The 20,891-nt window shown below is 53.1% G+C and overlaps 9 protein-coding genes across 9 annotated transcripts; 3 read left to right on the top strand and 6 right to left on the bottom strand.

Moving 5' to 3' along the window:
* Window positions 1-465: 465 nt before the first annotated feature.
* On the bottom strand, window positions 466-1,158 carry Z520_07433 (uncharacterized protein; the record flags this gene model as incomplete). The annotated part of the gene is made up of 3 exons (XM_016777931.1): window positions 466-569; window positions 625-937; window positions 1,024-1,158. 3 exons carry the CDS (start codon window positions 1,156-1,158, stop codon window positions 466-468), a joined length of 552 nt encoding a protein of 183 aa, XP_016630837.1.
* Window positions 1,159-1,702: 544 nt separating this feature from the next.
* Window positions 1,703-3,164, bottom strand: Z520_07432 (uncharacterized protein; the record flags this gene model as incomplete). Its single annotated transcript, XM_016777930.1, has 5 exons — window positions 1,703-1,819; window positions 1,892-2,453; window positions 2,509-2,813; window positions 2,867-2,995; window positions 3,063-3,164. 5 exons carry the CDS (start codon window positions 3,162-3,164, stop codon window positions 1,703-1,705), a joined length of 1,215 nt encoding a protein of 404 aa, XP_016630836.1.
* Window positions 3,165-5,787: 2,623 nt separating this feature from the next.
* Z520_07431 (uncharacterized protein) lies at window positions 5,788-7,527 on the bottom strand (the record flags this gene model as incomplete). Its single annotated transcript, XM_016777929.1, has 2 exons — window positions 5,788-6,459; window positions 6,538-7,527. 2 exons carry the CDS (start codon window positions 7,525-7,527, stop codon window positions 5,788-5,790), a joined length of 1,662 nt encoding a protein of 553 aa, XP_016630835.1.
* A 692-nt stretch (window positions 7,528-8,219) lies between these two features.
* On the top strand, window positions 8,220-9,311 carry Z520_07430 (uncharacterized protein; the record flags this gene model as incomplete). The annotated part of the gene is made up of 1 exon (XM_016777928.1): window positions 8,220-9,311. One exon carries the CDS (start codon window positions 8,220-8,222, stop codon window positions 9,309-9,311), a length of 1,092 nt encoding a protein of 363 aa, XP_016630834.1.
* A 29-nt stretch (window positions 9,312-9,340) lies between these two features.
* Z520_07429 (uncharacterized protein) lies at window positions 9,341-10,207 on the bottom strand (the record flags this gene model as incomplete). Its single annotated transcript, XM_016777927.1, has 2 exons — window positions 9,341-9,577; window positions 9,647-10,207. The coding sequence occupies 2 exons, from the start codon at window positions 10,205-10,207 to the stop codon at window positions 9,341-9,343; spliced, it is 798 nt and encodes a 265-aa protein (XP_016630833.1).
* A 1,228-nt stretch (window positions 10,208-11,435) lies between these two features.
* On the top strand, window positions 11,436-13,116 carry Z520_07428 (uncharacterized protein; the record flags this gene model as incomplete). The annotated part of the gene is made up of 2 exons (XM_016777926.1): window positions 11,436-12,846; window positions 12,935-13,116. 2 exons carry the CDS (start codon window positions 11,436-11,438, stop codon window positions 13,114-13,116), a joined length of 1,593 nt encoding a protein of 530 aa, XP_016630832.1.
* Window positions 13,117-13,359: 243 nt separating this feature from the next.
* On the bottom strand, window positions 13,360-15,627 carry Z520_07427 (uncharacterized protein; the record flags this gene model as incomplete). Its single annotated transcript, XM_016777925.1, has 2 exons — window positions 13,360-14,976; window positions 15,034-15,627. The coding sequence occupies 2 exons, from the start codon at window positions 15,625-15,627 to the stop codon at window positions 13,360-13,362; spliced, it is 2,211 nt and encodes a 736-aa protein (XP_016630831.1).
* Window positions 15,628-16,510: 883 nt separating this feature from the next.
* Z520_07426 (uncharacterized protein) lies at window positions 16,511-18,172 on the top strand (the record flags this gene model as incomplete). The annotated part of the gene is made up of 3 exons (XM_016777924.1): window positions 16,511-17,350; window positions 17,409-17,819; window positions 17,873-18,172. 3 exons carry the CDS (start codon window positions 16,511-16,513, stop codon window positions 18,170-18,172), a joined length of 1,551 nt encoding a protein of 516 aa, XP_016630830.1.
* Window positions 18,173-18,329: 157 nt separating this feature from the next.
* Window positions 18,330-20,325, bottom strand: Z520_07425 (uncharacterized protein; the record flags this gene model as incomplete). Its single annotated transcript, XM_016777923.1, has 3 exons — window positions 18,330-18,670; window positions 18,735-20,218; window positions 20,282-20,325. The coding sequence occupies 3 exons, from the start codon at window positions 20,323-20,325 to the stop codon at window positions 18,330-18,332; spliced, it is 1,869 nt and encodes a 622-aa protein (XP_016630829.1).
* Between the last annotated feature and the right edge of the window lie 566 nt (window positions 20,326-20,891).

The following is a 20,891-nucleotide window of genomic DNA, read 5'->3' as shown; positions in this document are numbered from 1 at the left end:
TCTGGCGTTGGTTGGGATTTTCCACGTTTTCCCTGGAAACAGGACTCCCCGAGCGGTATGAGATCATCTTTTCCTTTTCCCCTGCAGTGGTGTTGATGTTTCCACCAATGATATCAAAGCAGAATGTCAACTGGTTCTGGACATGCTCGTATCGCGAATGTCCGTGGCATGTCAGTGGCTGAACAGTGGCGGGAACTTTTTGCGTGAGCGGGATAAGATCCGTCCGTGGAGGGGGTTGCTGGTGCCACAACTCAAACTTTTGAATACATTCCAGTCGGGCCGACGTCGATGACCCTGTCCAGAGCCAGAAACCAACATGGAGGGGGCACACCCTACTTCGATTAGCGCTTCAAGGGCACGAATTGGTCGCTGATATTCGCAATTGGTAGGGCTATATTCACTCAAACCTCGGGAAACCCCCTGGGCAACAGGAATGGATACATGCTGTGGCACGCACCCTGTGATTCAAATCTTGGGGTTTTCGCGGAAAATGATGCTTGCTTTGTTGTGCTCACAGACGGAGAGGAGATCACCTGTGGCCTTGTCCTTGATGCTCCCTCGTATCGTCGCTGGAGGTCGAATGTCAGTTCTTCCTTGCCAAAAGCAGTTATCGCGGCAACGTACCAAATCGCGCTCCCACCTGCAGAACTTCGCATTCGATCAACACCGTGGTGCCCACCTTTGTTGGCCTCAAGTATGTGACGCTGAGGACTCTAGACACTCCGCCGAAATGCCAGAAGTCCTGCCTCGCCAGCGGCGCCATAGCCATCGTCGTGCACATGTCGTGGATGAGTGTGATGGCGGCGCCTGAAGCATTGCCCATCCGGGTTCCGTACATGGGGATGATGTCCATCTCGAAGACAGCGGTGGTGACATTTGGTGGGCCCGTCGCACTGACAACGCTGAGATCTCTCGTCATCAGAGATTCTTCGAAGCCCTGCAAGGCTTATTTGTCAGACATCGACGCTCTCAACGACCTTATTCGTCCTCCGGCGAGGTGCCGCGGGCGTGGTGGAGGCGTACTTCTGCAACGGGCTCTCTCCTGTATCTGTTCATAAACTCCTCTATTCTCTGCACCGGATCTGCAATCTCAATCGCGAACGACATCCCCGGTCGTGACATGTAGTCTTTGGTATAGAATTTCTTGGGTTTGTCCATTCTTGGGCTTCTAGGGAATGACTGAGAGCAGAACTCAAACAATTCGGAACGGTCAAGCCAACAGATCAAGGATTGGAAGGGATTCTGAGGAGACACAAAGCCTGTTCGTGAAGCAACGGACGGCAGATGCCAGCCATTGATCCCTGGAACGAGCGATATGCCATCGCCAGCATCGAGTCAGTGCCGAGGGTCATCGGTCCCTCCACGGCGTCGATAATGTCCCGACGACGGCCGGGAGTTTGTCTTCAGCTGGCGGGGATGCTGCGGGTCCAGGGCGATAAGATTCACCGTACAATGCTACGGTCAAGTACCTAGGCTGGTATTACATTTCGTGTTCTTCATCTGACCGGCGCAGAATCCATTCATGCCAACGATCTGATCGTTACTCTGACTGGTACGGCTTTCCTGCTGCCCCGAAACTACCCTTTCAAGCCCTACATAGGTGCTGAACAGCTTGCGATGGAGCCGAGTCACCAGATCTCTCTTCTAAACCAATACACGCTGGTGGATTTGATCACTCGCTCACCGATAGACTCCTGGTCAGTCAAGCAGCTTGCTCTCTGGCTATCAACTTCACGTTAAAGTCGTTGAAATATGCGACACCCCCGGCCACCACGAACCTTCCTGGAGTGACAATCTCGATATCGAAGCGGCGAATAATCTGCGAGGTATGTAAGTTCAGACCCATTCCCGAGCTTGAACTGCTCTTTATGCTGGAGATTCATTGACCTACCTCGGGAAGAAGCTTGTGCAGCTCGATGATTGCGACGTCCTTTCCCAGACAGATGCGGGGCCCAATGCCAAACACAAAGCTGTGAAGCTCCAATTCCGCAGCCTTTTCTTTGCTTTCAAGCCACCGTTCGGGGCGGAAGACCTCGGGATCTGGGCCGTACAAGACCGGATCTCGCTGCACGACGTATGCATTGCTCGTGATCTCTGTCCCGGGAGGAAGGAAGTGTCCGTCAATCACTTTACCCGCCTTTCCAACCACACGCCCGAAAAGGTTGTCGGCAGGGGGGCATAATCGAACTGCTTCTTTGATGCATGCACAGAAGAAAGGCAGATGCTCGCGCGTTTCTTCGTATTGAATTGGGTCCGACAATTTGCCTGCACGATCAGCAGCGTCAACTTCCTCCCACGCGCGTTTCATCTTGTCGGGGTTCAAGGCCAGAAATCGTAAAGTGGCGCCAAGCGCAGTCCCAGTAGTGTCTGCTCCTGCTTGAATCAGAAGTGTCACATGGGCTCTCTTTTGCGTCGGGCTGAGGGGCTTTCCGTCCATTCGTGCGTCTAGACAGCTATTGGAATGTTCAGCGCTTGCGCCATGTCGTGTCTCGCACGCTTTGAACTCACTGTTGGAGGAAATCTGGTTTATCCGAAGTCATACCGGCTTCCATCTTCTCCTCGCGACGGGATACTTCCTTGTCGGCGAAGTTCATCAGATACCCGAAGCCGTCTTTATCGGTGGCCTTGGGGAGGAGCTGCTCGCCAACGCCAGGAATGGACAGAAGTTTCCTAAAGGAATTCGATCGGCCGGCGAATCCAAACAAAGGAAGTCCTTTCCGCCAGTTGCCGAGGATGGCTCGCTCATCACGGCTGTTCTTGACGAAGCCCCAGGGCTCGGTGAAAGAGATCATGGTCATGATATCCGCGGCGAACTCACTGCTACACGGTCAGTTATTTGATTCGAGAGCCGCGTCCTGGATACCACTTGCGCTACTCTTTCCGAGAGCAAGACCGTATCTTTGGCCTGAGCTCTTTCCGTCATCTTGTGGATGAACAGACGGACCAAATCGTCTATGCGAGGTTCCCAATTGTTCTTCAGAGACCCAATGGTCCACTACACAATCACAAGCTGGTAAGCTGCTGCATTGCGAAAAAAGAAAGACTGTAGAATTTGTAATTACCTGCTGACCACCAAGAGCCTTCCTCAGGTTCTTGTGTTCTTCGCCATCCAGCGTTGTGAAGAGATGCGGCGGTCCCAAAGCTCCGGTCCCATAGAGAGACATCTTAGTGTTACATTTGGGGTCCCAGTATATCTCTTTGAGCGCGGACGGCTTTGGGAACAGCAACACCGTGGGCGCGATACGGATAGGTGTCTCAGCTATGAAGCGGGAAATGGCAGTCAATCAATAACCAGCTCTTCTTTTTCAAATCAAACTGGGCGAGGGAAGAATAAAAGTTGATGGCTCCGAGAAAAACAAGGGGTGGACTACGTACTCCCATATTTTCTTACCACGCTCATCAACCATTGTGGCTCAACCTTCAACACCGATATCGCCGCCACCGACAGAGAAGTTGCAGCTGCGTACCATGGTCCGGGGTACTTCGAGAGAGGGTGCCAGTAGAGGTTATAGAGGAGGCGGATGCATATGAGGATAGCGCCAGCCGACCCCAGTAGAAGAACAATAAACAAAGGTGAGATGTCGTGCGTAAACACGCTATTAACGAGCATGTTGTGAACTCAGTTAATGTGCCAGCACACAGTGCGTTCGTTGAAGTCGTTGCTGTTGTGGTGTGACTCGGGCGGGATCTCCCAAGAAGTATTCGGATTGAACCTCCAGAATTATAGAGTCTGATGCCTTTGATCCGAGCGGCGGCCGTGGGCAAACACGGACGCGTAGCATGGAAGCAAAGTAAGGGGACGCAAACCCATCTCTCGGTTCTCGATGTCCGCAAATGGATACCATTCCCCGTGGCACGGTCGCTACCTTGATGTCGACGACGAGCTGAGCATGACAACTGGGTGGTGCCCAGAAAGGCTTGGTACGTGGGGGAGGGGGAGGGGAAGGGGGACTAGAGCTCAGCAACAAACAAGTTCCGTGGGCCTTCATCATATGATCTGGAGAAAGCAGGGTGCGAAGGGTGCGATGCATTTTCTGGGGTCCCCGGGTCCCCAGCTTCGGGTCTATGGAGATCGGAGAATGAAGGCCGAAGCTGTGTAGTGCTGATCGGGGCTCCTCTTATAGACCCACAGTCATAGTGACGAGGGGCATGTGGAAAGTACTAGTATGAAACGGCGACTTCTCTTTTCCAACAAAAGAACAATGCGGTGAGCTTCGTCCATAAAGTTTGGCAAACCCCTCTCACGGTGGTGGATTTCTGTCGAGCAAAGTCCAAGGCCAGGGCGACCAGCCAATGGAGGTTTGGATAGGTAAGCGAGGTAGGGAGCACCTCACACATACAGATGACGGGTGGGACACGCTGGTAGTCCCCGATAAATACGATCCAATCTTTCCACATTGTGCCAACGGGCTTCGTCTCAGGATTGGATCTCCCGAAAAGCCTCTTCAAGGCTTTAATAAGCGGGAAATGCATCGAAACCTTTGTTTGGAGGAAGGCAGAGGTTTGGTTAGTGGTTGGAGCCACGCTGAAAACAACAGGATTGCTAAAGATGTCCGAAAACGTTGGCGAGAACCGGTTGCATCAATTGGCGAGAGTATAGCTGATCTTCCAGAGCTGGGGATCGCTGATACGAAAGGGAAGCGCTCATTCGTGGGCAAGATCAGTATGTTCCTTTTGCCCTTTCCTCCTAGCTTTTGAAGATGGAGATCGAGTGCCGAAAGACGGAGGCTCTCGCTGGCGTCGCTTCAGCGGTGGACTAAAGGGATCGAGTCCTGTGCATCATCTGGCCGAGTTCGAAATGAGGTGAGGTTGGCATCTGTTGCTCAGACTGAAAGAAATGAGCTCCATGAGACATCTCCGACCCGCGGCCCAAGACTTTGGAAACGGCGCTGAACATTCTCTCAAAAAGGCACCGTGGAAAGCAAGTCTTGCGCGCTGAAGCAAGATCCCTCACAGTTGCGAATGAAGGGTGATGTCGTCGGATCATGCCAAAATGCAATTCCAGCGCTCATGGCGTTAGAACTGGTGAGAGCTTAGTCGCTCAATCTCGGCAGCGCAATTTCAGTCCTGTTTTGGCCCAATTATGGTTTACCTTTGGGGCATCACAAGTGACTAGCATTGGCCATGAAAGTCAATCTAGTCAAGGAATCCGTGGACAGATTCTAGCAAGTCAGGCAGGGGTGCGTGGGCTTCCGAAGTTGACGTGATCGCGAGATTCCTACCCAACCCGCCTCGTTCCCCAACGAAACTGCTCAATGAAATACAAAAGAAAGGCCCTACGTTGACCGGGAATATCTGAATCATGGAGGAGGATATCAGGACCCCTAACGCGGCTTGCGTTGGGGCGAAACTGGAGGAAATTGAGAAGATCCCTCATGATTCTGATCCGGGAGACATGTACTGGCGGGCGTTTGATGTAGCTGAGATGCGTCTAATGAGCGCCGAGGGGCCCAGTGACGACGATGAGAAGGAAGAAGAGTAACAAGAAGACGATGATCTGCCAATGCCCTCGGAGATACTAGTAAGCTATAGCTGCTGAGTGGGAGGCATCAACCTGAGGTGAGTTGCGGATAGTCTTCAATTTCCTTCGCATTTTCGCCGCATTCTCCTCCGTAGACAGGATCCTGTACCGTTCGGCTTTTTTTGAAAATCTACCTTCTCGAGCTACTATTTCATGGTTGTACTATCTAGTGTATCATCTATTGGGCTAATTCTAATGTCTGATCCTGGCGCTACCAGCACTAGGCGTCTACCCCAAAATGTAATACGAGGATCAGTATCAGCTAATCACGCAGCAAAACGACTTCTGGCCCTCAATTTCTTCCCCCAGCTCCAATACAACCCAGCTAGTAGGGCAGCACAAACCGTCGTAAGACCTCCCAACAAGCTCACACCCCCATCAATGCCAATGCCCTTAAACATCGGTCGTCCCACCAGCACCGCGACGAAGGCCAGAAGCGCCCTCGCTACACTGTTGGCCGCAAGGATGCTCGCTGCATAGCGCGGATAGATGGCCGGAATGTAGAGAAAGACCGAGTTCGACAGGAAATACTGCGCGACCATGTAGAGAAAGATGGCAATGGTGGGAACCATCCAGTGGACAGAGGGTCTAGCCGTCCATGCTACATCACCGCCACATATGAAAGTCGCAATCAGCATCCCTACTCTCAAAATCTCGATCGAAGAAATTGGTATGGGAGACAACTCAGAGTAGGATAACGCAAACTCACCAAACATGAATAACGATGCTGGCATCAACAGGCTGGCGACGACCCCGGTTTCGAGAAAATCCTCCAGATCGCCAAACGTTTGGTTCAGGATCTTGGGCTCGATACGTTTGGTCAGCCAGAAGCAGTGGAGTGGAAAGCCAATCCCTGCGGCAGGGATGACTGCTAGCCATATGAGGGATGTGGAAGTTGGTGAGAACCCGTACATTGGCGGATAGACGAGGGGCAATGACTGAGCAGAGTTAGGACCAGAGTTGAGCAGCAACGCTGGAAAAGGTGGAGAGCAAGGCATGGAGTACTAGTGGCGCACCTCGAAGAAAGAGTAGACAATTGCATAGATGAATCCCATGTACAAGGTCATGAACAACAGCGCCGGGTCTTTGATGGTGACTTCCCAAGGCTTGATGATAGAATTCCAGAAGCGTTGACCAGCTGTGAGATCCGCTTGTTTGATCTCTTCTTCTGACATGAACCTTTTATCACCCGTTAATTCTCTGAGTCGCTTCGCTCGGTAATACAGGATGGTTGGCGCAGCCGTCTCGGGAACCAAGGCGACGAACACGGCGAAGACGGAGCCTGAAATGATGAGGAGCTCCCAACTGGAGAATCTCCAACCGAGAGACTCGACAGCAAAGGACGACAACATCGGTCCCAAAGCCGGTCCGCATGAGGTCGTACACGCCCAGAGCCCGATGAAATATGGGAATTTAATCGGACCCCAGATATCGCCCAGTGTTGCCCCAGCGGTGGCCAGGCAAGGGGATCCCATGAAGCCCAGCAAGAATCGGAGAATCATGAGCCCCGCATAGTTGTCAACAAGTGACGTTGGGATGCACAAGATGACAAACAAGGCCCCAGAAATGGCATAGGGGGGATTGCGTCCGATCGATGGCACCTCGGAGAGCGGCGAGAACAAGAGAGCTCCCAGACCGTATGCCAGGACGTAGAGGGCGAGACCCAGGGTCGATTGGAAATTGTCCACGCCAAAGTGATGCTCAATACCAGGCTGACTGGACGTGTATATCGAAGAGCCGACATAGATGGCCCAAGTGTAGACACAAGTTAGTGCCGTGATTACACTCTTCTTCACGACAGAAAAGTTGAGTGGGTTTTCGACGTCGTCCGGGCCGTCCCAACCCACAAGGTGAATCGGTGTCTCTTTCTCATCAGCCTGGCGCGTCGCCTCAACCGAGCTTCTTCCACCCTTTTCGAGATCGCTGGGAGGCTGAGGCCAGTATTTACCCCGAAGACATAGGCGTATGAAGGCGCTCAAGGCCGAATTCCGAGTCATTCGAGCCATCGTTGGAGTCAGTGTCGGCTTGCTGGTGACGGTGGAGCTGGACAAAAGCCATCTTGTCTTAAGTGACTGACTCCGCCTTTTATACCAGTGCACCTCCACGAGCTCGCCCGCGTTGACAGTGGTATTAGCGGAGATAGGCTTCGGGACATTGGGCAAGCAACTACCTCGAAGTGGTTCTTGACGAGCAGCAGTTGAGATATTACCATTATTCAAGAGGGGGACTAAACCATTTGCGGTCAGCAAAGGTGGAGAGCTCATCAGTAGTACCTGACTGCGCTGTTGCAGGAACACGACTGCAAGATTGTATGAGGCTGCCTGCGGGTGGCTGGAGACTGTCGCTGTCGTGCTCTCATGGCGGAGGACGTTTGGACCGCGATCCTTCGATATCGTGTTTGTATTCATACAGTACGAGACATGATGTGGTGGGAGCTAAACTCGACTGAGTTTAAGGGATTAGCAGTGGGTATTCGTCGTGGGTGGCGGTGATGGTGAGACGCAGGACAAGATGCGGAGTTTGTGGAGGCGAGGAGGCGAGGAGGATGCATCACTGGAGGCAGGATCAAGGTCAATGTAGGGTCTTGGCGTAAGGATAAGTCTCTTCGATGCCATCTGTTCCTCATCCTTTCCAACCCCAGTGACCATTTCAATATTCCATTGTAAAAACGTATCCCTCTGCTCCGGCCCCTACCCAAATGACCAGGATCCTACGTAAAGCCTGTCGAGCCTGCACCGCTGCCAAACGGCGATGCATCGTGCAACTGCCTCAATGTCAGCGGTGCCAGACCCGGCAGATCGACTGTGTCTACGACCTCGAGCCCTTGGTGGGTAGGTCTTCAAGGACCAGTACCAGCCTCAAAGGATCCACGGCCGATGACGATGGCGACCTCTCGCACAATGCCAAGTTCCTTCGTTATGTTTCATCTCTGCACATGGATCCTGAAAGGGTCGCTGTCGAGTGTTACCAGAACCCAACCACTCAATACCCTGTAATCTCCAAGGTTCCTATCTCTGCCGACTTCTTTACCGTCGGATACTTGGCCCATGAATTGCTGGACATGGCCGATTCGGTGGCCTTCAGTCAATCGGCCGCATACATACACCCCCAAAGGAAGCCTCGGCCTCGGCCAGCACTTCTCGGGCCAGACTTCGACGTTCAAAGTCGAAAGACTATTTACAGTGATACAACGCAGTGTACTAGGCTTTGTGACCTGCTATGCGCACTTTACAATTCTCGCGAGCCACTGTCCGACATCTTACAAGCCTTTCAAATTCTCCTCGCCCACCTGACGCGGCTCCTTCTCTCCAATGAACAGACCATTCCTCAACACAAGGAGAAACTTCTTGGCTATACAAGAAGGTTAGCGATGAAGTTGGTCAAGGACGCGCCCAGTATGATACCGTCAAACCTCTCTCGATGGGAAGCTTGGATCTTGGCAGAAAGCGTGCGACGAGCAGTACTGATGAGCTGTCTTATACAAGGCGTATATCATGGCTGGGCGCGAGGATATTGCTATCATGAGCTGTTCATTCAAGCACTGCCGTTCGATATTCGCCCTGGTATGTGGACTGCTGGATCCGAAGGAGAATGGGAAGCGCTCTTGGATCTGTGTACGGAGACACATGGCTCTGGGAACCACGGAGCGACGAATTTGGCTGCCTTCCACGAATTCGCGTCTAGTTTTGCCCGAGCTCCATTTGATCCAGGAGCTGATACTTTCCAAAGGCTGTTGCTGATGGCGCACCATGGAAAAGCACCTGTGGACAGGGTGCTGGGCGTGTGCTGAGAAGCCTGTCGCAGCTCCCTGGCCTACCCTCAGAGACTTCCGTCCACAATTATGACACCCTTCCCTCTGTATCCACCAGTCTTCAACATCTCTACCGCTGTTGGGACTTGTTCCAATCCGTGAAAAATGTTCTTCTCAATCTTGATGTTATGCTCGACCACGCACCGGAGCATATCCTCGGCTTCTTTCTGCGAGCAGAGAAACGATCCCTTCACGCGTATATCTCTGAAGATGTATTCGGAAAATGGTATCGACACCTCAGGAGGCTGCTTCAGCTGTTAGCCCAGCGCCCATTTGAACACAGCGACAATCGATTCGATTTCTTGTCAACCCACCAAAGCAATCTGTACCATGGTTCCGTGATTCTTTGTGATTGCGCAAGCAGTTGCTGCTGCTAGCTTTGCATCGCTAACGTTCAAGGTCGCATCCACGCCTTTCCCGCCGGTGACTTCGAAAGCCTGTCTCGCAATATGCTCCTTACCCAAGCGCGCGTCCAGCACGACATCTGCACCGGCCTCTCTCGAGAGAGCAATACCCTCGTCCCTAGCGTCAACACCAATAACCTCCAGGCCTCTTGCTTTTGCAAACTGAATGCCCAGATGTCCCAAGCCGCCTCCTGAACCGACGATTCCGAGCCATTGACCCGGTCTGAGCTCTGCCTGCAGGATGCCTCTCCACACAGTGATACCGGCGCAAGCCAACGGCGCTGCTGTTTCAAATGCCATTTCGTCGGGAATCCTTGACGCCTCTCTTGAGTCGACGACCAGATATTCTTGAAAGGCACCATTACGCTGCACACTCATCATTGTCTCTCGATGCGGACAGTAGTGTCGGTAGCTTTCCGGGCCCTTGCAGATTTCACACTCGCCACACCGTCCGAATGTCTGGCCTGCCATTACACGATCTCCGACCCGAAATCTGCTCACGCCACTGCCGACCGCGATGACAGTACCTGTTCCTTCGTGTGAAGCTGTTACCGGCAGAGTGCAATCCAAGTGGCCTTTGACATACTCCAGATCTGAGTGGCACAGTGATGCCGCAGCCACTTTTAAGAGAAGCTCGTGCTCACGCAGTGAGGAGGAAGATGGGGTTGGAATGGTTCGAAGCTCGTGGGGTGAGTTATATTTCACAATTTGACAGGCTCGCATCGTCGGAGGCAGGTGAGAGCCTTTGGGCGGAGGTGTCACTGATGCTAGACGGCAACTTCTTGAGGTATGAAGCCGTCGAACACGGCATGATTGGAGAAGTTGCTGGCCGTGCGAAAGTTGGCTGGGACGCCGCAGAGCCGCAGCACACACTGCTTTCATTCTGTCATAAAGCTATTCGCTCCACAATGGCGGTAGTTTTGTTCAAGAGAGTTGCTGTTTGCTCTATACAAGCGGCGCTGCACGAGGGCATGTAAATGAGACCTGAAAGCTGATTAGGCCAAATGGTCTTGCTCTTTGATTCTTTTTGTGTTTTGATTTTAATTTGGGATTATTACCACGAACCATCCTATCTATTTTCTTCGGGTCTGGTCCCTTTCCATGGTCCGCCCCACTCGCACGACGCTGGCGCGGGAGTATGCAACTTCGCGTATCCACAACGAGGACTCAGAGATCAATCCTTGAACGACATAGACCATTCTAGAGTTTCGCCTCTGTATCTCCCACCACCTCGAGTAGGAAATATTACGCGACTACTCTTGATACTTCATATGGCCGACATTGGAAAACATCTGGCCTTTTGTCGACCTCCGCTTCGTCGCAGATTTCCTATCTCGTACTCGGCAATGACCAAATGCCGCATCCGGTATAAAGGTCCGAGACCCAAAGATCCGCCGATTATGTATACTCATGGCTATGGCCGATCCGCGGAAACATGTGCAAGTTGATTTCGTAAACCTCACTTTCGACGAGTTCTTCCTTCTTCAGCCATCGTGTTATGATCCTTAGAGCATTGTCTGGGGCAATGGGGAGAAGCGCTATCCCCAGATCCAGATGCGAGCGAGAACCCCACGCATGCGGAATGGTCTCTCGAGCACTTTACTGTCCTGAATAAATGCAGAGAGTCATCTCGACCCGGCCGTGGAGGACTGCAAGCCTTCCTTTCTGTAGGTAACCTGGCCACCGCAAAGTCCACACCATGACCGACTCAACACATGCTCACAACATTATCTTTGATTTCTTCCCGTTATGGGAAACGACGGTGATCCTCCTGATCGTGGCCGCTGTAGTGTACCCGGTGGTTTGCTATTTCCACGACCCCAAGCAACTACGGCGGTTCCCAGCGCCGGGGATCGCAGGATTCTCCAACCTGTGGATGATGTATCAACAATACAACCACAACCGCGCGCTGTCGACTCACGCCGCGCATGAGCGGCTGGGGAAGATCGTCCGGGTCGGGCCAAACCACATCTCGTTTGTCGGCCGACAAGCCACCAGGGACATATACGGGCACGGGACGGCGGCGCAGAAGGACAAGTTCTACATTTCCTTCACGGGGACGCACGAGAGCAGTCTGGACGTGACGGACCGACACATGCACAGCGAGAAGCGGAAGCGGCTGGCGGCGGCGTTTGCGCAGAAACGCATCGCGGACATGGAGCACCTCGTGGTCGAGGACATCCAGCGGCTGCTCGTCCGGTTCGACCGGGCCGTCGAGGAAGCAGAAACCGTCAACGTGCGCTGGTACATCAACATGCTCCTCTTCGACCTCACGGGCGACCTCGTCTTCAGCCAGAACCTCGGCTGCGTGGAGCGCGGCGACGACATGATGCAGGCGCAGAAGCTCGACGGGACAAAGTACTGGACCAAGCCGGCGGATGCGCTGCGCAATTCGCTCCGCATCGGCTCGACCATGGGGTGGAGCGCCGACTACTTCGGCTTGCTCAAGAGGCTGACCTGGTGGCACGAGGGCTGGAGGGGAGGCGCGGACTTCACGGCCATCGTGCTGCACATGGTGCGCACCCGGCTGGAGAAGGAGAAGGAGAAGAAGGAAGGCGTCGAGCTCAACGACTTCTTCCACGCCCTGCTCTGGGACCGCAACGGCGAGCCCCTGGGCCTCGAGATCGGCGAGATGGTCGCCGAGTGCGGCCTGCTCCTCAACGCCGGCTCGGACACGACCTCGATCGTCCTCACGGGCACCATATTCCTCTTGACCAAATGGCCACGCACCGCCGAGAAGCTGCGCAAGGAGCTCGACGACGCCCTGGGGCCCCTGGGTGATGATGACTCCGACGAACACCCCGCCGGCGTCTGTGCTTTCGACGAAGTCAAGAACCTGCCGTACCTGCGCGCCTGCGTGGACGAGGCCATGCGAATGAGACCTCCCCTTCGTGGCGGGTTGCCGCGCGTCACACCTCCCGAGGGCATGATGATCGCTGGCGAGTGGATCGCCGGCAACACGACCGTCTCGGTGCCGACCTACTCCCTCCACCACGACCCGGATTTGTTTTCAGACCCCTGGACGTACAAGCCGGAACGGTGGCTGGAGGATGACGCCGCGGATCTGCAGCAAGTCTTTATTCCTTTCTCAGCCGGCGGACGTGGTTGCAGTAAGTTTCACCCAAAATCTCCCCTTTTTTCCTTTTCCATCTTTTGCCGTGAACGACCGGATCTCGCTAAACCACTCCTGCTTTGCAGTTGGCCGGAACGTTTCGTATTTGGAGCTCCTCGTTGTCATCTCGACGCTGATGCGGCGCTATGAGTTCGAATTCGAGAAGCCCGATTTCGAGCTCGAGACAAAGGATACCGTGAATGCGCATCCGGGACCTATGATGATGAAGATTCGAAGGAGGAAAGCCCAAAGTTTGAAGCAGCTCTGAATAGTTGTTTTTGATGTGTTATGAGGGGTGTGCTGGCATTTGTAGCTTTGATGCTTGTGATGATTAGATAGCTGTCGGTGAAAATGTTATATATAAATCGGATGACCTTTTTCACTTCTCATATTCTAGATCTGCCAACACAGGGACAAGTGGGACTGTCCGAGGTCTTGTCAGAGCTGCAGAATAAACGGCGCTTTGATGACCGATATCTTCTCGAATTACCAAAAAGGACCTATTACATCTCTAACCCCATACATCCTCATGATAGAGCCCGGCCTTTCCCATCTTAGCGCTCACCCAAGCATCCGCCTCCTCCACACTCTGCTGCCTGCTTTCGGCCACGACTTGGTTAAGCCGAGCTCTCACTTCTCTCGCCATGGTCGCAGCGCCACAGATGTAGAACGCTGCGCCGTTGTCAATCATGTCCAACACGAGCTGTCTGTGTTCAGCCAGCCCGTCCTGGACGTACATCTTTTTCTGGCCCCGAAGCCTGGAGAAGCACGGAACCATGACGAAGCTGTCACCGCCGAGCTTGGCCCGTCGCTCCTCCCATTCGTTCTTGTACAAGTAATCGTGGCCATCGTCGCGACAGCCGAAGAAGAGCAACATTTTGCCAATCGATTTGCCGAGCTCCGCGAGTCGGGCCCGTTCCTGGACAAAGCCGCGGAACGGAGCAATGCCTGTACCGGCTGCGACCATGATGATGGGGATGGCCGGGTTCAAGGGTAGCTTGAAGGTCGACTTTCTGATATGCATGTAGATCCGGCCGCCGCTGAGCTTGTTTCTGGGACCATCTAGATCGTAGCTGGGTACGGAGCCGTATGACTGCGACTGCGACCATGGGACAACATTCTGGTCTTCTTGCGTCGTCTCCTTGACCGCCATCTTTCGGTCATGGGCCAAGAGAAAGTTGGTTGCCAGGCCCAGAAACCCATCCTCCTCATTTTTCGTATGGTCCTGTGACAAGATCGGTCGGTTGTTCACCGCCATGGTGATTGTAGGCTGTCTTGGTTGAACGAGCGGCGAGCTCGAGATGGAGTAATATCGTGGCTGGATGCGGTTGAAGGACTCGATCAGGAGGGAGAATGGCACCTGAGACCAAACCTGATCAGGCGCGACCATTTCCATGACGCGACCGATTGAGGCGTATCTCCAGGCCACCTCAGTCCGGAATGCAGTCTTGTCAGTGCCCAGCCTCAGAAGCTTTGCTTTCGCAGCCTCTGTTGGTGCATACAGGGACATCAGAACGAGCAAGTCTCGTGATGCGAGTGCGCAAATCTCCAGGTAGTACTTGAGAAGGGCCTCTCTCGTGGTCGGGGAAGGCAGATTTGGCCTCGAAGTTACGTCCTTGGAGTGGTCGATCATGATCGGCTGCCTCCGTTTGTTCGGAGCGTCCAGGCCCAAGACACGAAGCAGCCGGTCGACCTCATATTCAGGATTAATCGGCCAGACGGCCAAATGATCGCCTGTCTGGTATCGAAGCGCGGGCGCGTCAGCGATGCTGACCTCCATGTGCACACAGACTCGATCTGGATGTGGAGATAGCGTTCTAGAAGCCGCGATGGGTGCTGGGTAGGGATTCTTAGAGTTGTAGGCCACCTTTTTTGTCATGTTCAGCAGCGCAGCCTCGCTTGGTTCGCCCATCCAGAGGCTCTCTTCGTCAACGCAGACATCGAGCACATTCAAAGTCGGCTCGTAGGTGATTGGTCGCTCGTTCAGTTGAATGCTCTGGCCGAGATCCTGAAGTAAATTCTCTTGCCATTCGATGAAATCTTCTTCGGTCATGCCCTGGCTTTCGTCCGCTCGTCCCAGAGGACCGATACGAAGACCTCCAAGTTCAGTAAGCGTGCGGTCAAGGTCCTGTAGATTTAGAAATTATCAGCCTCGTGCCATGTCAGTGATCGGGTCAGTACCCACCACAATAACCTGGTTATAGTACTTGTAGTTCTTATTGCCCATACCGAGCGCCAGGTAACGCAAGCCGTCGACGCGAGTTCCGCTCTTCCTCATTTTCTCGAGTGCTGCGCAGAAACTCACAGCATTGTCCGGAGGATCTCCCTCTCCATATGTCGAACACAGGAAGACACACAGCTTGCCAGCCGGGAACTTTGACAAAGAAGAAGCGTCGTAGTCATCGAGATCAGCCACCAGAGTCTTGAGCGCAAATCGTGACTGCCATTGTCGTGCCAGTCGTTCCGCAAAGGCTTCAGAGACGCCAGATTGAGACCCCCAGAGTATCGCAATGTCATACCCGACCTGCTGCAATCTCTCGCCGATATTTCTGGTCTGCTTTGGCTTGACTTTCAAGTCGCCCGTTTTCTGAGGCGCTTCATACCATTTGTACTGATTCGGATCTGGCCGGCCCCAGAGCTTCCCGTCTCCAAGACGAAAGCAGAACGCCCAGAGCAACACCAGTATAACTATCCAGTCCCCAGCCCTTACTGCCAGCAATGTCCGCGACATGTCCTGCAGGGCAAGCTGGAAAGGATGTTTTTGCAAGGACGTGTCCATGGCGGAAACAAAAACCCTAAGAGATGAACTTCAATTTGCCTCGAGAGAGAGGAGAGAATCAAATGTAAAGCTGCAAGGACACTGAGGGCGAGGTAGCAAAAAGTTATCGATCAGGGCAGAATATCATGGTGGCCATCCCGACATTTCAGCACCATCGAGATCTTTCTTGAGTCTCTCCGTAGACATTGTGCCAATCATTCTCAATGTCCGCGGCGCCGAGCGAAGGTCAATCCTGGGGCAAACATGGAGATGCTGGAGTTTAGTCTCATGAGAGGGAAAGTCGCGACGATGAAGCTGGGGAAGACGATCGTCGCGTGAAAGTGATGGTGAGTTGGATAGTGGCATAGCCAACTTTGAGGGGTTCGACACTATGCGATCAACTTTCCTTCTCCCGCCTCGTCATGAATTTCCATCTTCGGAAGTGTAGCGCAATTTATGCTTCCCTGATATCTGGACCCATCTTCTGTCCCACTCGCCTCTCACATATTCCGCCACTCCACCGGAACAACCATAGAAAAGGGCATGTGGTGCTTCGTATGTCGGAGATGCTGGTCGGCAACGCGTCCCACCAGATACGCCGAGAGTTTTTCCCATCCCTGTGGGCTCGCGATGGCAGCGTGCCACGTTCTCGGTAGGACCATGTTGCAAATGGCCATGTCAAGGTACACTGTACCCCGTGGGGAACAGGAAATCTAGGCCGATATTCGCGCGAACCTTGATGATTCCGGGCACATCATGCATTTCTATAAAGAAGGACATCTCCTTTGCTGGGTCGCTTTGGCTTCATCACCAGTCGTCGGAACCACACACTACTCATATTGCGCACTGGTTGCCTGCCCTCTATCTTGTTCAGAGTGGTTGTTACTGAATCATTTCATTCACCATGTACAAACCCTCGGGAAGAACGTTGACCGCCATCATTACTGCCATCTGCTCGACAGCTTTCTGCCTTTTCGGTTATGACCAGGGAGTCCTCTCAGGCCTCATCGGCGCGGACAATCAGTTCGGCAAAGACTTCAATCACCCCGATGCAAACACCCAGGGACTCATTGTCTCCGTCTACCAGTTGGGCAACGTCGGCGGGTCCATCGTCATATTCTTGTTCGGTGACAAACTGGGCCGCAAGAAGTCCATCGTCTGGGCAACGATCATCATGCTCATTGGTGCCATTCTGCAGACCGCTTCGGTCAACCGTGGAATGATGTACGCCGCTCGAGTCATCACTGGATTTGGAAATGGTGCAAACACCTCCACTGTCCCTGTATATCAGGCAGAAACCTCAACCGCTAAGTCGAGGGGAGCTTTGATTGCCGTGGACTCGTGTATCATCATCTTCGGCATTTTGGTAGCATACTGGATGGATTATGGCTTTGCCAAGGTGTCTGGTCCAGCCCAGTGGAGATTCCCAGTCGGCTTCCAAATCATCTTCATAGTCATCATCCTGATTTTGCTTCTGTTTGCCCCAGAAACGCCTCGGTTCCTTCACGCGCAGGGCAAACACGACGAGGCCGAGGAAGTGACAGCGCGGCTGGTAGGCAAAGGTGCCTCTACCAACGACCCTCGCGTCCGCGAGCTCTCCCAGGATATTTTGAATGCCCTCGCGCTCGAGTCAGAGGGCGGCCCCTTCCAGTTCAAGGAGCTGCTTCAAGGTGGCAAGCTGCAGAACTTCCGAAGAATGTGCATCAGCTTTGCCAGCAATGCGTTCCAGCAGCTGGGTGGTATTGTAAGTCGCTTGACACTTCATGACCCTACAAAACACTCCATACTGACCGAATCTTCAGTGTGTGATTACCTATTATCTCCCCAAAGTCTTGGTTGAATCCATCGGCATGTCTCGCGAACTTGCGCTGTTGATCAGCGGCATCATCACGACCGAATACTTCCTTGCCTCTCTCGTCCAAATCTGGCTGGTCGACAAATTCAACCGCCGAACACTCATGTTCGTTTCCAGCGCTGGTGAAATCATCACGATGGTGATTCTCGCCATTACGACATGGCAAGGCTCATCTCCCGCCGGCATTGCAGGGGCGGTCATGATTGCTCTCTACAACACCTTCTATGCATTTGGCTGGCTGCCGATTCCATTCATTCTGCCGGCTGAAGTGTGCACCTTGAGAGTCAGAGCTAAAGGCGCTGCGTTGGCTAGTGTTGGAGCATGGATCATCGAGTTCATGGTCGTCCAAATCACACCAGTAAGTACTCCCATCTTCAGCTTATATCAATACTGACTGGTGAATTTCTGCAGATTGCGGTTCAAAACATCCATTGGGGTACCTACATTCTCTTCGCCGCGCTGAATCTGGTGATTATCGTCCCGACCGTTTACTTTTTCTTCCCGGAAACTGCAAACATGCGGCTTGAAGACGTGGACCACCTCTTTGAGGCAGGTGGGATCACGGGTGGAGTCCTCAGCAAGTCTGGCCGTCTGGCCGACAGACGACAAGATATTGAGGTCGCAAACCATGCTCAGGCTGAGAACAAGAGTGAGTCGGGATCTGGGTCTGAAATCGCACAGGAAGTGTATGAGCACCAGGAGAAGAAGTGACATTGTTCACCACACCGGCCAGGTAGTTTGGGAGAATGGTGCGGTATTCCGAAAGATATGTAGACAAGCTGGTCGAACTGGACCCACGTCCAGAACCCGTAATACCGTACGGCTAGATTGCACCGGGTTGGCATTGACGTATACTTCTGAGCGTTGATTACACCCAATTCCATTCCTCCTTAAGGCCTTGGGCGAGACTCGCTGTGGGCAATGCATTTTCGACTTCTGCTCTCTTCAACAGCTGCAATATCAGCTCCTGTTGCTCTATAGGTCGATCATGGAACCATGGCCCGCACGCAACGAGAGCAGTGCAGGTCGTAATTCTGGCTGCCGCCAGTGGGGTAGCGAGTGATATCCCACATATTGCCTCTGCATTCTTTAGGACCTCCTCATCCATAGTGCGGCGAAGACGTTGGTATCCCAGCCCAACTTTGGGGGCACTGGGATTGTAGATGGCGAGGAAGAGTCGGGCGATATAGTAGTACTGCATGCCGGTGACTATTGTAGCTTAACGTCAGTATTAAAATGTTCATTAGTCACTTCACGCCTGTTTGAAACATACCATGCCAAGGATGGCCGAGCCGTATCTCTGGATACCATCTCTTTGCTTCCACATCCCTCGGTCGATATAGGATTGGGTCGAAACTCTTGGGCCGGCGCAGATCCCACATGTCAATCTTTGCTTTCAAGCCCTCCCAGTCAGCGTCGTTGTTCCCGAAACAGCAGCTGACGACTTCGGCCACGATCCATATCATGCGTTGCGCCCAGGTGCAATCATTCGTTTCATCGAAACCCAAGTCAAAACTCAATTGCTCTTCCCAGCCTTTCAGATCAACCTTGAGCTGAGTCTGTGTCAGGAGTGACATGTAGATGCACTGACGAACATAGATCCAGAAAGCATTGTGTCCCAAGCCTCCCCAAGTTTGAAATTCAAGTTGAGCATTTGCAAAGACTGACGTGCCCGTCAGGTGGCGCTCTGGCTCCGAGCCCATCTTCGACTCGCTGGTTTCTTCAAAGGCTCTGAGAATTACCGTTGCCGCGAACAGAGTCTCATCAGCGACCAGCTCCTTCTGGTCAAGCATCGGTATCATAAGTCGCACGCAAGCCTGGTGATGGTGATCGGCAACGGCGGGGTCGAATTCGGAGGTTCGGCTGAGATGTCGAGCAGAAAAGGCTAATAATGCCTCGAGCAGCACAGGACAGAACAAGGCACGCTCTGGCACATCTACTGCAAAGTGGCGTTGCATGTCCGTAATGTCGAGCTGGCCGGCCAGTGATTCCATGTAATATTGGAAGAGAATGGCTTCCTGAGCATCCTGGAACGGCAGTGGCATTCTAGGACCGTAGAGTTGAAGGCGTGACGCTTCGGACGGAAGGCTATGGCTGCTTAAATTGCCGACTGATCCCACCACGAGGCTGGAGTGGGAAACGACAGGAGATATGAACGCCGGGTATGAGGGATGAGAGATTACTCGTGTGACTTCAGCAAAGTCGGAGTTGTCGCTATGCACAAGGTGCTCATGTCCATCTTGTGAAGTCGAAGTCGGCGGCCTGTTTAAGACGAGAAAGGAAGATTCCTGAAGATATGATGAGGGTGGAACAGACTGGGTCTGGCTTTGGTCTTGCTTGCGTGGACCGTCGGCCTCATCCTCAGTCGTTATGGGAGGAAAATCCTCGACCTCGTCGTCTTGAGGCGATTGCTCGGGATCTTCAATTATCGAAGAATCGCCAACGGTACTCTTGTAACGCAGTTGATGATGTCGATATTCAGCGTCCACATGAGCTGTCTCGTCGATGAAGGATATTATTGGAGGTGTGTCCACCCATTTCTGCTCGTCACCAAAGACATCATGTGGATCTCTGTGGACGCGGATCTTCTTGATTGGGCTGGAAGGAGTATTAAGTTGTCCCCTGGCAGCGACCTTTTGGCTGTTTCGAAATGTGAGCAGATCATCTGGAACGCATTCTCGACCACTCCGGCGACAACGAGTGCAGTCTGGCTTGAACTCTTCATCGCATTTCAGATGTCGGCGTCGACATGTCAGGCTGATCGAAACACCACTAGTCAGCTATTGACAACATTGTTGTCGAGCTAGAAGGCTTGCATACCAACCTGTACGGCCTCTCCGTGATGAATTTTTTGTTTCCGGCATAGCCACTGGCTAATTGGGTGCTTGAACATGGAGGAGCGCCCAACGGCCGAGTCGCCCTGCCTAATTGGTGCGGTTGGAATGCTTGCTGCAATTCAACTACTGAGAAATCGAGAAAAACAGTATCGCAACGCTGGATATTGCCTTAGATAGAAGTTCGAATTTCAGCATCCAGAAAAGGTCTCAGAGGTGGAGGCAAAAACACACACGAAGTTGATCAGATGCGGGAGAAGTTGGGGAGACTGCGCGGGCCCCCAGAGTTCGAGACCCCGGGCACAGGGGGCGCAAAGGTATCCATCCGCCCCATGGACCCGCGAAGGCCCACGCGTGGCAAAAGCAAGAAATTGAATCAACAGGAACTGTGTGATCGATCGTGCAGCTTGCGAAAGGCTGTGCGAAAGCCGAATTGGCTTGCTTTAGGAATGAACGAACTCTCCTCCAAAGACTGGTTTGCCGTTTTGCCATTTTGCCGTTTCTCCATTTGGAAATTCTTGACGATATGGAGTCGTTGAAAGCTCCGGGAAAGGGCTTCCGAAACCTCGGTTGCCAACGACGGGCGCTGAGGGGAC

The sequence above is a fragment of the Fonsecaea multimorphosa genome (assembly GCF_000836435.1).
Source record: "Fonsecaea multimorphosa CBS 102226 unplaced genomic scaffold supercont1.15, whole genome shotgun sequence".
Taxonomy (NCBI): domain Eukaryota; kingdom Fungi; phylum Ascomycota; class Eurotiomycetes; order Chaetothyriales; family Herpotrichiellaceae; genus Fonsecaea; species Fonsecaea multimorphosa.
This window is presented reverse-complemented; position numbering and strand designations above follow the sequence as displayed.